This window comes from Syngnathus floridae, chromosome 16 (assembly GCF_059516105.1).
Source record: "Syngnathus floridae isolate MCC-2025c chromosome 16, RoL_Sflo_1.0, whole genome shotgun sequence".
Classification (NCBI taxonomy): Eukaryota; Metazoa; Chordata; class Actinopteri; order Syngnathiformes; family Syngnathidae; genus Syngnathus; species Syngnathus floridae.
In genome coordinates, this window is record NC_142428.1 from 6,796,410 (window position 1) to 6,810,922 (window position 14,513).

General features: G+C 41.3%; 1 protein-coding gene across 3 annotated transcripts in view; it reads left to right on the top strand.

Annotated features, from left to right (window-relative positions):
* The window catches only part of LOC148385370 (formin), a 31,764-nt gene that overhangs the window by 9,060 nt on the left and 8,191 nt on the right, over nt 1-14,513 (top strand). For 2 of the 3 annotated variants that reach the window (XM_088401311.1, XM_088401312.1), the window contains 11 exons: nt 52-172; nt 605-666; nt 1,805-2,469; nt 3,865-4,006; nt 7,131-7,218; nt 10,086-10,147; nt 10,315-10,403; nt 10,951-11,080; nt 11,157-11,303; nt 11,400-11,459; nt 11,530-11,650. In XM_088401311.1, coding sequence (XP_088257437.1) covers nt 52-172; nt 605-666; nt 1,805-2,469; nt 3,865-4,006; nt 7,131-7,218; nt 10,086-10,147; nt 10,315-10,403; nt 10,951-11,080; nt 11,157-11,303; nt 11,400-11,459; nt 11,530-11,650 — 1,687 coding nt within the window. Of the gene's footprint in view, nt 1-51; nt 173-604; nt 667-1,804; nt 2,470-3,864; nt 4,007-7,130; nt 7,219-10,085; nt 10,148-10,314; nt 10,404-10,950; nt 11,081-11,156; nt 11,304-11,399; nt 11,460-11,529; nt 11,651-14,241; nt 14,325-14,513 lie in introns of all 3 variants that reach the window. The other variant, XR_015863529.1, reaches the window with a different exon arrangement.

The window sequence follows — 14,513 nt, forward strand, 5'->3', positions numbered from 1 at the left end:
TCACAAAAAAATACGGTACCAATTTTTCCATCAATACTTTTGTTCTGACAGACGGAGGCCACGTCACCTGCGGACAGTGAGGACCGGACCCCGGGTCGTTTGCAGGCTGTGTGGCCTCCACCCAAATCCAAAGATGAAGAAGAAAAGGTTGGGCTCAAGTACACAGAAGCAGGTAAGAAACTGAATTTAAAATTTACAAATGCAACTACAATTTGATGCTGACCCTTTATAATATATTTTTTTTAATTAAAACTCTTGCTTTGGGTGGTTCCTATTTCTGCCTTCATTCATTCGGATCCACGTATCATCTCACTAACATGTTTGACTTGATGTTTTATTTAGTGCAGCACGTTGTCACCTGCATGATTAAAAACTGGTTGCTTAAGTTGCAATACTGGTCCATCCATGAGCAGTAACCCAACCCTCTGTAGAATTTTATCATTTTGTTTTATCAAACCCAGCTGCAAGTCTTGCAGGGCCAGAAATTCGTCGTTCTTCTTGTTTGATTAGTCATTCTGTTTGTAAACGTGCAAACACACCGACAATGATGATAAATACATTTTTGGTGTCATCAAAATATGATTTGTGTTACGCTTGCTTTCAGAGCACCAGGCTGCCCTCCTCCAGCTCAAGAGGGAATGCAAAGAAGACTTGGAGCGAATGCACGTAAGTTGTGTCACGATGTCAAAACACCTTCAATGATATGTGAATAAATCATAAATAGTGAGACTGGAGGGACACTGTTCAGAAATTTACATCCGCACTGTTACAGTAAATGAATGGAAATACACGTACCTGCGCTTAACCATTATAGACGCAAGATGGCGCTAAGTAAGCATGAAATGTTATAACACAGCAGCAGAGAACCAGTAGCCACAATCCACACAATTTACCTCTACACTATGGTACATAAATCATTAAAAAAGTAGATTTTGTTTAAACAGTAATCAAGAAATCTTGGGTTATTTTCCCCAGATGTACAATTCATTTTTTTATTTGTATTGCGCATTCACATATATAGAAAAACTGATGAAGAAAGAACAGAAATACAGCAAAATAATTTAAATTACATCAGGAAATACATTTTTTAAATGTGATCAATTGTTAAGTGCATGTTTATTTACATGTAAATGGTTGATATGAAAAAAACAATTATAACGAGCATTGTGTTGGGATCAGCTGTCTCGTTTCAGCGTAGAGAAGTCTTCACACTTTTGATTTATAAAAAGATTGAAATATATTTGGGTATAAAATTGAGAATGAATAAAAGACAAAGAATTAACCATCAACCACAAATACTAGACAGCAATTTTTTAATGTTATTGTCACTTGATTGCATAACATAAAGTTAGTTTTATGAATTGATTCATTGGCGAATTTCTCAATGAAAATCTGAGCTCAGGATTTTTTCTAGAATCTCCTGCTTTAAAACCTTTAATATACCCTCCTTAATAGACTGATGTCGAGACTGAGAAACATGTCGGCCTACAACAAAGGATGGGAACGTGCCTCATGCTGTTTCGAAGTGAAACAAGTTAATAAGGAACATGTGTAAGGTTCATTGCCCAACAATTTCCTTGTTGTGTCCAATCAATACTTTGCTTTGTTTCTTTCTTTTATGTTGTTGTTTGAAATGTCAAATGACCTTTTAGTTGATAGATTTTCTCTGAGCAAGCCATGGACCAAAAAATATAAAAATAATAATAGGATATATTGTGCAACAATCATTTTCATCCAATACAGATTATTAAAATTATTCCGTTGGAACATGAAATGACTAATATCCATGATTGTGTTTTTGCAGTCTGATTTTGAGCTTGAACTCTTCCAACTTCGCGGCGAGCATGCTGTTTCAATATCAAACCTTGAAGGCATCATTGCCAAGATGCAAAAAGACAGGACCCACAATGTGGAGGGCAGACAAACCCGAGACGTGGCTGTGTCGACTGCAGATGACCCAACAATCAAAACTTGGCGAACTGTGGGGATCCAGACAGACAGGGAGACGTTCATCAAAAGCCCAGAGGGTGAAGCGGGCAGTCTCGTTCAAACAGCCGGCCAGAACTTCCCGAATAAACTTAACTTGGACTCTATCGGACTCAATCTGGGGATTAAAACGGCTTCGGGGCCTGCCGGACCAGCCCCGCCTCCGCCACCCCTGCCAGGCTCTTTGGGACCGCCGCCACCACCTCCACCTCCCCTACCAGGCATGACTGGAGCAGTGCCGCCGCCGCCAGCTTTACACGCCGGGGGTGGCCCACCACCACCACCGCCTCCCCCTCCTGGTCTACCTGGAGCAGGGCCTCCACCTCCTCCCCCTCCTCCAGGCGGCAACCCCCCACCACCTCCACTCATGGGGGGGTTCAGTTTCAGAAGTATCTTCGAAAAGCCCCCTCGGAAGCCCGCTATCGAGCCCGCCTGTCCCATGAAGCCTCTGTATTGGACCAGGATTCAAGTACATGATGATAAGTATGTATATGTATAAGTATGCACCCAGTTATGATAATGAATTAGCAAAGCTAAGGATTTCGAACGTACAGGTAGAGGTGGAAAAAAACTCGCCATTCTTAAACAATCAAATTCCAATTAGTGCAATGAGAACTTCTCACATAGTCCAATTGGGTCTGTCTACCAGTAAGAATTGTAGGCCTCGGAAACATTCCCTTGAACTGCGGAGTCTGTATTTGTAAGTGGATTATCCAGCCCATTTACTGTGGTTGTGGTCGCTGCCTCATGAGTGCCAGGCGTTCAACTTTATGACCTTGTATTTCCATGGCTGGATTAGTTGGGGGAAGCCGTGTTTTGGTCCGTGCGTTCTCACCGGACAAGGCACCGCAGCAGCACCTATAAATTTAGCCATAAAGGGTCGAGTTAAGGGGTACTAAAAGGGTTTGACTCTAAGTGGATCAGCTGTGGGATCTTTGGTAATGGTGTGATGGTCTAAAAAGTTTGAGAGTTTGAAAGAATTTGAAATGTTGCCAGCTCCTCAAATGTGAACCAAAGCACACATTTTACACGACAAGCATTTTTAATTTAGTCTACTCAGTATGAAATTCAAAGTCTCAGAACCTTCGGGAGAAAAATCTTCTTGGCCAATTAGACTCAACGCTAATTTTGCATTCTTAGCAGTGCTTGTGGATTTTAGGTCATGGGTGAGGTCATTAGTGCCTATTAGCACTTTGGGGTTTTTTCTTAATGGCAATTTAGGTAGACGAGGTTAAGTCTGTCTTGGATAGTCTTTGGTTGCCTTTTTTTTTTCAAAACGTTCTTCAAGAGATTCTGTATGATTTCCATCCACATTTATGTTAAGTCAAACTTAAACTTGCTGTACCATTTTCATAGTGTAAAAGAACTGATGAGCTAAACCACAACGCAGTCATTTTATGGAGCCGAAAGCATTGTCTCTTGATTTGATTACCATAATTTAGGGTTAGCAGACGACTGATGTGTTGGTAACAGCAGAGTGTTAAACATCCTCTTGACTGTAAGCAGCTCATGTTCTCCTTTTTACATCTGTTTGTTTTTATTATCCATGTTACTCAGCAACTTCTGAATTCATTGTAGTTCATTTGCTGGAATTGTTCCATAAGGACACAAACAAGCTTGCATCAATGTTTGGTTGTGTTTATCACCTCGGGCATAACCAGGGCTCTTGCATTTTAAGTGGCAGAGTACAGTCTCGTTTAGAAGGTTAACATCCATGTTTTTTGGTCTCAAAGTGGAAATGTAAATGTTATAAAAGTTTGTAGGTACGTTCAGTAAACATCTGTAATCTCCCTAAAATGCAACGCACACATTCTGTTTAGAAAGTTGAATCACAGCCTTCATCTAATTGCTGCAAATGTTCTTTGTTTATTTTTTCAGCAACAAGACTTTGTGGGGCTCGCTAGAGGAGCCAGACATCATTGATCCAAAAGAGTTTGAAGAGCTTTTCTCCAAGGCCACAACTCAGCCAATAAAGAAACCTCTGTCGGATACGTATGAGAAGAAAGCAAAAACAAAGAAGGTAGAGTTACTTCATATCCACTTTCAAATAGATTTCTAGAAATTACACACATATGCATGTTAAAGTTAAGGTATCTTAAGGTTCTGAAGCTTCTGTAATATGTAATAGGCATATGATGAATCATCTACTTTGAATAAGTGTAATTTTCGAATAATCGATGGGTTTCTAGGTAGCCAAGTTGATACAGTAGTGACATCAGAGGTATATTCCCACAAACATTGGCTGAAATTTCAAATTGTACAATATTTAACTTACGAGGTTCCACTGTATTTCCCCTTCACCTAACCGCCTAATGCTTTAAACATGTTGTCGGTTCTGAACATCTGCTGCAGCCATTGCCCTGTCAGCACGTTGGCCGCCTCGTGGTCCTGACTGTGGCGTCCGAGTAGACAGTCCCCTTTAAATCTATACACATCCTTTATTCTGATCAATTTGTGAAGGCTCCACACGGGTCCACAGGGCTACAATGTGTGTGTGTGTGTGGGGGCACGTGTATGTGTGTGTACGGTGTCCTTAGTCTCCATCCTCAAATCATCCCATTCAGTCTGGTCACTCTTAAAGTGGCAAAAGCATTTGATCCAACTAAAGTCAGCCACATCCAGACACAAACACTTCCAACTGTCTCCTGTCGGGGGCTGACATCAGTTTAGAAGAAGTCTGACCCGACTCATGGAAACTTTGCTGGCGCAGCAATCGAAAAACTTTCTGTGAAAAGTAACACATTAAGAGATACTCATTTTCAGGTCTTTATTTTTTTTCCTGTCTTCCAACTTGAGCTTTGATGACTCACATTTCTAAATAAACAATTTAATGGTGCGGGCCTAAAACGTGCTGGAAAATCCAGAAAAAGCTGTCCATCTCTTTTAAACTTAAAAAAAAAAAAAAGATCCAGAAGTTTTTGAAAGGTCAGCAACAGCATAGTTATGATGTGAGTAAGCTGTAATTAAGCCTAGCGCGTACATGCAAATTTTGTGATGCTAGCATGTTTTGGGGCATTTATGCACTTGCCCCAAAAAGTGTTGCCAGATCATGTTGTCCCCACAGCCCAGGGCAGACATGGAGGAGGGACTGGAATGTATTTGTGCATTATGCATATGATCCACTTCCCTGATCTCCAACAACTCCTCACAGCATTAAGTTTAATGTTAGGGGATGTAGCTGATGCCTCCATGAGTGATAATCTTTATCATGTGTGCCACAGAAAGAAAAAAAATCAAAGCTCCTGTTTATTCTGGAGCCTTTCTCTGTGTGCTGATTAGCATATCAAAGTAGAGGAGCCGACGTCGACAGCTTTTTTTTTTCTTGCCAGGGTGGGCTTTGTGTAATTGCAGGCATGTGGCTTCAATCCACCGGCGTTGCACCTATAGGATTTGGAAAGGGGCGAGCAAACAGTTTGCATGTCACTGCCGTCTTTATTGAATGATGACAATGGAGGGGAGAGATTGTCAAAAGTCAAACAAAATGATCATTTCTTCTACTCCTATAAATTCAACTTTATGCATTATCTCCTTCCCCACATGAGCACGCACAGTCATGCTGCGTTTATTGAAGACATATTTGGAGGGGGTGTAAGATGAACACCAGTGGGTGTGACTGGGGTTTGTTGAGTTTATCAAGTTGGTTAATGATGAGACACTTGTTATTGCTGCCGGGGTGATAACAGACAGATAGTCGGGCGAAGGTCAGCAGTTCAGCTCAGTCGTGCAAATTGAGACTGCTTGATTCTTCCAACTGCCAGTGACATCAGCCACCTGCTTCTTCTTCTTCCACTTTCTTCATCGATCATTACCTCTGCCAATGAAGTTCTATTTCTATCACGTTTAGGTTTGGCTGTAATTTTATGCGTAATGTTCCTTGTTTTCTATAATGGAATTTCCTGAAACATAAAATCTATCTAAAGGGAAGAACTTGAAGATTAGTTGAGTCCAATTTGAAGCTGTATTTTAAAACCAGCTTTTGATTATTTTGTAATGTGGGGAGAAAAAAATATAATGCATTAATGTCAAAACCCATCAAGGTTGCAATTAGTTTTTGTGCTCATTTTAGGATCCCATTCAATAACTGAAAGGAGGTAACAAAATATCAGACACACATTCAAAGCAATTCACTTATTGATTTCACATGGTTAAAAAAGGCTTAGCCGGGCCCGGGGTCTTGTTTCATTTTAATAGCTCCTTTGCATTTTCCCTTCAAGATAAACAGTTCCCCTTTCTTCCACAGGAGGGAGCCGTTTGCTATTGATGTCTATCTAGCATCATTTATCCTTCTACCTTAGTCAATCTTCTATGAATGAGACCAAACATCCAGAATCTTTTCTCATTAGCTTAACTATTTGGGCTAATTGGCAAGTTTCTGCAGCCATAGAGAGAAGGAACGGCTCCTGGGCCGCTTTAAGTGTGGCCCGTCCAAAGTGCTTAATTAGAGGTGTTGAGGAAAGCCTGGTACTCCCAGAGTGGGAGATCCCCAGTGATCCAGGTAATAGAGCTAGAAGCAGCATGGCACCCACTAAGGTCCTGTAATGCAATACCCACTTCTAAGGCTTCTGCACGCCAGCTCCCACTGGACAGCCCAGTAGCCGACAACACCATAATACCTAATGAAGAAGCCTGACACATTAAGTTTTAGAGCAGAGCCCTACCTTGCCAAAACTCTCTTCAGGTTTACAGCTAATTCAGTCATAAGTAATTGTGACCATGTGTAGGCACAAATAAAAATCTTGTGAATTTATAGTTTGTTATAAAACAAAAAAAAAAAACTGCGTCTTGTTGCCTCGCTCTTCGAGACTGTCCTTTTATGGTGCTACTGATGCCTTTGTGTTTTCACTTGATTATTTTGATGATATCTCTCGTGTGGTATCTGGTGAAGCGGTGTTTCCGTTTCCAGTTTGGAGATGATGTCATACTGCCTTTCCATGCAGGTATGTGCCAGGTCGGCATTTCCAAGCTGGATGTGTCACCGTGAAGGGTCGTGACAGTTGTCCATTTTCATAGTCCGATAATAATAAACCGTCAATGTCCTGTTATCTGAAAAAATCTTCACCAGAACAATGTTGCACAAGTAGATGTTCTCCCTAGCAATGCTCTGTTCTGACTAACAATAGCAAGGAATTTTGGTTTCTCTCCAGAGAATCAAGCTGCTGGACGGGAAGCGTTCGCAAGCTGTCGGCATCCTTATATCAAGCCTGCATCTGGAAATGAAAGACATTCAGCAAGGTAAAAAAAACATTTCCTGCTTTCAGCATGTCCACAATCATTTTTAATGCCTCAAACAAAGAGATCATCATTGAAATGCCATGTTCTAAATCAACAATCTTTCCATTGAGCAATAAATTGGGAAGGCCTCTTGATGAAATGCAGATGAAGTATTTTTAGTGAACTGGGAGCTCAGCAGCTCAGAATAATTTCCTACATTTGCGACAGCGTCTAAGTTGTAACTAGAGACATGTTTTAGTATTTGTTTCCCTTTCAACTGGAATGTGTAGAATTTCCAGTTTCCAGTTTCCACAATGGGAAAGAAAATGCCCCAATTAGTCAAAATGTGAGACAGCACCACTGGCATGAAAACAGACAACCCAGTCTAGCTCAGATCCCATCTGCACTGTTTATAATCAAAAAGACGTCTGCCTCAATTGAAGAACCGCACGCTTAGCGGCTCGTTTGTGGAAAATGCAGGCATGCATGTAAACACATAAAATAGCGCCTTCAGAACAGCGTTCGATGCGCCGGGAATGGGTCCTGTCCAGGGATTGTGGCGGAGGCTGCTTGCCGCCTGCTAGTCTGAGCACGCGGCCAGCAGATCTGTTTATTGTAGCCAGTGACGGTTTCCACAAGCCTAATGGGACTGACACCCCGCTAATGATCTAAACATGAACAAAACCACCTTCAACTGTTTGTAGGAACGGAGCTACCCAATAAAACACAAGCAAAGAAAGCCACACTTGGAAACGGATTGCTGTCTCCTTTCTCGCCATTATTTGCTAAAATGGAGCCCTCACGCCTCACGTATTCCTGATTAATTTGTCTTTTAAGGTTTAAAATGGACAATTTGAAGCTACAATAAAACACCTTCATTAATGCTTGCATGTGGCCTGGCTTACTTGCAGGGTACATAAAGTGAACCCCACGTTTACCACAGGTGGTTTGTTCCAGATCCACCTGTAAAATAGAAAAAACATATTTCTTCATATCTTAACCCTTCCAACATGCTTCAAACACATTTAAAACTCTTCCAACGCAAACGTTGTACTACACTTAAAATTCAGACTTGCCTGTGCAGTCTACTGTAAAAACAATTAAAATCCTCATTATAGCGCGGCGCAAACAATTAACGGAACATTAGGGAGAGACAGAAAGAATAATAGAAGACCTCCCTCTGGTCGATGAGACGGTTTGAACTGCACCCGTCAGAGTCAACTTCAACGGCCACCATGCTTCAAGAGCAATAGGGGGGTCTCCCCCATGCAACACCTCAGCCCCCAGCCCCTACATACACACATACACACTCCTCCTCACCTAAGCCGATGAGTGAAAAGTGGAAGGAAAGGGTGTGAGAGGGTTGGCAGGCAAGCTTTGATCTGTCGCCGTGGAGAGATATCCGGCTCCCCTCGGATCAGAGCGTTGCCGTACACATTGGAGCGGGCCCCCCTTTGGTGTGTGATTGACGGCTGCATGGCTGAGGGACTGAATAATCCACTCTAATAAGATGTAGGAAATGGACCTCCAGCGCTCCCTCTGAACCAGACCACATTGACAGCTTCACTGCGAGGGCAGCACCTGGGAACCAGAATGCAGCATGTTACCTTGTTAGCTGATTGGAGGTCTGGGTAGTGTTAATGGTGAAGCATTCGGACCAATATTTTGCAGTCTGTGTGCCAGCCTACGGTGTTTTTAATACAGAAAAAAAGAAATCCTATTTCTCTTCCAATGACACCATTGACAGCAGAAATTAGACGGAATTCCGTTTGTTAAATGACCATGGAAATAAAGAATAGATCTACTTATTTTCTGTGATTCTTTTTCCTGGTCACTTCAGGTCACATGGTCCTGGCCACTTGTTGCTAACCCGGCAGAGTAGTGCAATCATTTATGTCCAATTGGTAAAATGGTTGAATTTATACTGACATTTTGCGCTTTTCATGGAAAATGCACAGCAAATTAGGTAATTTCAATATTAGAAAAAATAAAAAAAATTCTCATTGAAGTATTAATATAAATGTTTGACTGTACATTCACTGGCGGAGGTTGAGGGGGGACCGTGAGGGCACTGCCCCCCACCAAAATATGTTTGGACCCCACCCTGGGGATATTTTCCAATTTTTCCTGGAATTTTTCTCTGCAATTCTCCCCATCTACTAACAGGAACCTTTAACAAATATATATCAGTGTTTTTTGAAGAGTTTTTGAAGTTTGTGAAAAAATTATATTTTGAGGACCCCTGAGATATCATTGGACCCAAGGAAAAACATATTGATATCACATTGTAAAAGATAATAATGCATCATATTTTCCTCACAAATGTCCAAGTTTAGGTTTGCTATAATGTCAAAATTCTGCTAGTTTTTATTGTGAAATGGTGATTGATTGTCTGTCAGATGAGCCATCCCCATGCCCCTCCTCTCACACAAGGCCATAAAGCTGTGACACCTCTCAGACATAGCGCAGGAGTTACTTTCCCTTTCAGCACTGTCATCTATAGTTACGTAAAAAATACACGTGATGAAGATAAAGTGAAACGTATTATAGGAAATGAATTGCATTTTTCACATTTTTTGTCATGAAAACATGTTTTAACTCTTGTTGTAAGTCCAGTAACAACATCACCAAATTGGAGTCCATTTTTTAATGGTTACTCTCCCATTTAATCCAAATCAACAATGATAGATGACTTATCATAATGTTATTTGCCACAAATCAACAACATTTAATGTTAATTTTCCATTATGAGTCAGAAAAACAAGTTTGCTCTTCTCAATGATACGCCAGGAAAGCTTAAACGCCAGAAAGCTTTGGCCAAGATCTTTTCTCATTCTTTTATTTAGTAGACTGACTGTTTATAATTAATACTGTGTTTATTCTTTCAGCTGTTCTTACTGTGGATAACTCTGTGGTGGATTTGGAGACCATTGAGGCTTTATATGAAAATGTAAGTACGTCTATTAAAGTTTACAAAAAGAACGACAGGGGGGGATGTCAATGTATTTCTAAAAAAATTATAGCAAATTTGTTTGTATTGCTGCTAATAAAATTTGTTATCATGTAAAGTCGATCTACAATAAGATTATTTATTGTATTTGATTTTTTTCATCACAGAGGGCTACTCCTGATGAACTGGCCAATATCAAGAAACATTATGAGACTTCCAAAGAGGACGAGGTCAAACTGCTGGACAAACCTGAACAGTAAGACGGCTCTTTCAGACACTCAGACAGTGCGCGATAATAATAAAAAAAAAAAAAAAAAAAGTCCCCTCCGCAGTTTCATGTCGTCAAGGTTAAGTAGTTCGGGCCAGTTAATGAGGCCTAAATCCAGTGGTGCCGCTGAGCCTGGCCTTCCCATTTCCATGTTTGACCAGAGCTGTCACTATAGCTGCCTGAGTCATCCCTACTCAGTGTCAGCGGACTCTAATCACACAGGATGTTACAGCTCCGCTCCCCTCCGACACGCCACTGTTTACATAAGTCGTCCCACGTTGGTCCCAGGCCAACTTTGATCAGTCCCTAGATGCCGCTCAGTTCTTTTTCCCCGCCGACCCCTTTTCGAGGCCAGCCAAGCGAAACCCCCTATGACAATCGCCTGCCAGGTCGCACCAGCACTGACTCAGCCGGACCTGCACGGGGGAAGCGTGGCCTGCCAAGGACCCGGAATAGTCCTTCCTGTTAGACGTTTTGTTTAATTCTGTCATAACACATCACACCCCCATTCTCCTCCTCCCCTTGTGTTTTCCAGGTTCCTGTATGAGCTCTCCCAGATTCCCAACTTTGCAGGTCGAGCGCACTGCATCATCTTCCGGTCGGTCTTCCTCGACACCATCTCCTCCATCCGCCGAAAGGTGGAGATTATAAAGAGCGTATGCAAAGTGAGAACACGGCTTCACTAAATCATCCTGATGCTAATTTAAGGCTCTGTGATAAAGCCGTGTCTGTGTCTGTCAGGAATTGCTGGAGTGCAAAAGTGTAAGCAAGGTACTGGGTCTCGTTTTGGCCTTTGGGAATTATATGAATGGTGGGAACAGGACAAGAGGTCAGGCTGACGGTTTCACACTCGAGATCCTCCCCAAATTGAAGGACGTCAAGAGCAGGGTAATGGTCTTCTAATTCATACTCAAAAGGCTGCGTCAATGATTATTACTAATTGACCATGATTACAATTTTATGACAGAGAACTTTATTTTTCAGGACAGTCACATCAGTCTGGTGGATTACGTGGTTTTGTACTACCTACGAAATATTGATAGCGTGAGTTGCCTTCAGTTGAACAAACATGCTAATAAAATACATACATTTTAAAATATTCTTATTCTCCCAGGATGCTGGTACTGAAAAGAGCGTCTACCCCTTGCTGGAACCACAAGAATTACTCCAGGCTGCACAGGTCAAATTTGACGATCTAACGAAGGATCTCAGGAAGCTGAAAAAAGATTTGACAGGTATGTCTACCTTCATGATAAGTGCCAAACAGTATTAAAAACGGACAGATAGATAGATAGTTTCATATTGTTTATTTTAGTTTTATTTATTTTATATTTTACTTTCTGTTATTTCTCTGTCAGCTTTTTTTTTTTTATCTTTTCATGTATCCTGGGTGTGTATGCAGTGGCGTCAGTGTTGGAGTCAACTTTCTAGCCATTCAATCTTGGCCAGCCTGGGCCACATAAAGGTTAAAGGCGATGCTCCCATGCGCCCCTGATGTCTGTGGTTATTTAAATCAACCAATAATACGGCATGTGAAAGCAATTAGATTTGCTCTCAGTCCTCTCTTAGATTTTTTTAGATCGCTGTTAAAGCTTTCTCCTTTCTGACCTGGGGGAAAAATACAAAGGGTCTCCTAAAGGAGCCAGACCCACCTCAAGCTGTCACTCATTTATGAGTGGAAGACCCGAAGACAATAAATGCAACAGTGCTCGTATTTGATCTGGGCCAGCGCAGTCTGGCACAGTAGTCCTCCAGGGCATAAGCATCACAGGGCCAGTGTTGGACTTTTGGTGAGCCCCACCTATGACTCCCACCAGCTATTATCCTGTGCAGCCTCCAGGAATAAATATTTATGCTGCCTGTTATAAACTCGCCTAAAGAAAGCAACTGGTCTTAATTACAACACAAACACATTGGAGACGGTGTGAAACGCTCACACTGAATCCCATTTTGAGATTTCCTCAAGGAAGACTGTGTGTGCCCCTCACCTGATTCTGAGATGGCGACTGCAGTGTCTTTACTCTCTGACCTTGGGTTAAAGGTCAGGAGACTTTGTGTTAGCACATCTCTTCCACTCTCTTCCAAATTGCAGCTGACAGTTTGCATCAATAGATGATGAGATGTTTATGTATGAATTTTATTTATTAATTTTCATTAAGGCGACATTCCTCTTTGAACGTGCTCGTTTATTACAGTGGACAGAAGTTGTGTTGATGCTCCCAAGCAGATCCCATAAAAAAAGAAACAGAGTTCTTTTGCTACTCGGGGGAGTTTAGTGTTTCACAGAAAGCCTGGCTAGCAGTTAGGCATTCATCACTGCGGCAAATCAGACAGTGTCCTGATTTTAAATGGCCCTTAATGTCACTTTCAGACATGGCCTTTAGTCTGAAGTCCATTTTACAATGGAGGCTGCACTCGGAATGCCATGTGTGGAGTCTCATTCATTTCACTTGACATGTCTAAGGCTCTACTACCTCATCTCTGGTGTATATTTCCTTCTTTTTTTGGTTTTCTAAAGTGGAGGCAAGTGTGTATGAAAGGTCAACTCAACAAACTAAATGTCAATTGTTTTTTTTCACACTTATTGCCCCACAGTCATCCGCATCTTCTGTCGTTTTACGCAATAGACGCTCTTCCGCAGAGCTTTTGCAGATTGTGCAAAACATTTGTAAGTGCTACTTAAGCACCGCGGGGTATCCGACGAGTGTTTATCTCTTGCGTGTGGGCTCCTGCTTGGATGCGCTTGCAAATCGCCGCTGGCTCAGGAAAGGCTCAAATTCTCTTGGGGCTTTGTTGATTTAACACAGCCTATAAAACACACGCTAACATTCATCACCAAACTGGCTCCGTAAACGACTGAAGCATAGCAGCATTTTTTTTCTCCCCAATATATCTAAATGGCGACTAACTTGGCTGCGAAAGATGCTGAGTCTGCCTTTAAAGATCGGTGCATCATGACCCAGACTGTCTGTCTGACCATCATCAGAGACAGTTAGCAAAAAAAAAAAATCTATGATTGTGGTTGTTGTTTGCCGAGTGTTTATTAAAAACACTAAAGTTACATGACCACTAACAACTGATTTTAACGCACTCTTATTATGTGTATTAAATAATTTATCTCAATTTAATCTGCAGAATCTCTGGATTAATTTATATGTATAATTCACTTATTTTCGACTTGTACTGTATACAAATTGTCAAATTAAATTACAGGTGCACCAATAAAATATATATTTTTTTAAAGATTACTCTTAAGATGTTTTTAATTTTCCGTGCTTTCTTCTGGAATCTATAGATACACAAATAAAATGAACGTGCACAATGTCTTAATCAAAGAAATGCTGATGCTAGAAATTTAGTTTTTATGAGTGAACGAGCCTTTTTTTTTTTTTTTAAAGTCAGAACAGTTGTATTCTTTCTAGCTGCTGTGGCTTTGCAGCCTTCCCTCTTGCGGCATTTTTTGTCTGGACCACGTTTTGAGTAGAACCACTTTTAAATTCTACTCTTTGACTTTAATTGGTCTTTTGGAGTTGGGGTATTTCTGCAGAGGAAATGTGGTTTGTCGAAACAGGATATTTGGGTTCTTTTTATTGTCATAAGTGTTGGTTTTCAATTTTAGGAGGTGAATCTGAGCTGTTCATAGTTAAAACAGACATTTCCTCTGTGATTTCTTCAGACAACAAATAAATAAAAGATGTAATGGCGGGGAGTTTACTGAGCTGCAGGTGCAAACATCGCTTTTATTGCTCTTGTTTCTTGCATAACAATTGACTGATTTAGTCATAAGAAAGTGGAGGTATTTATTGCAGCCATTAATGACTTACAGGTTGGAACATTGTGCCCGAGTGCTCTCATCCGGCATCTGCGTGTCTCGCATCCCAGACTTACGTTTGACAGGAAGTGGGAAAGGTATCGGTTGGAACATGCTCAGTCACGGCTGTTTCCTGCGAGCGCGTGCGAGTCATGTCGTTTGGCAAAGCGGCGAAAACCCATCAGGAAGCAGAACACACGCACATGCACAGTCACCTCTGACAGAATCATGCAGTAATTTCCTCCTTCAGCACATTTGCTGTTCTCTTTTTCCTCCTCTTATGTTGC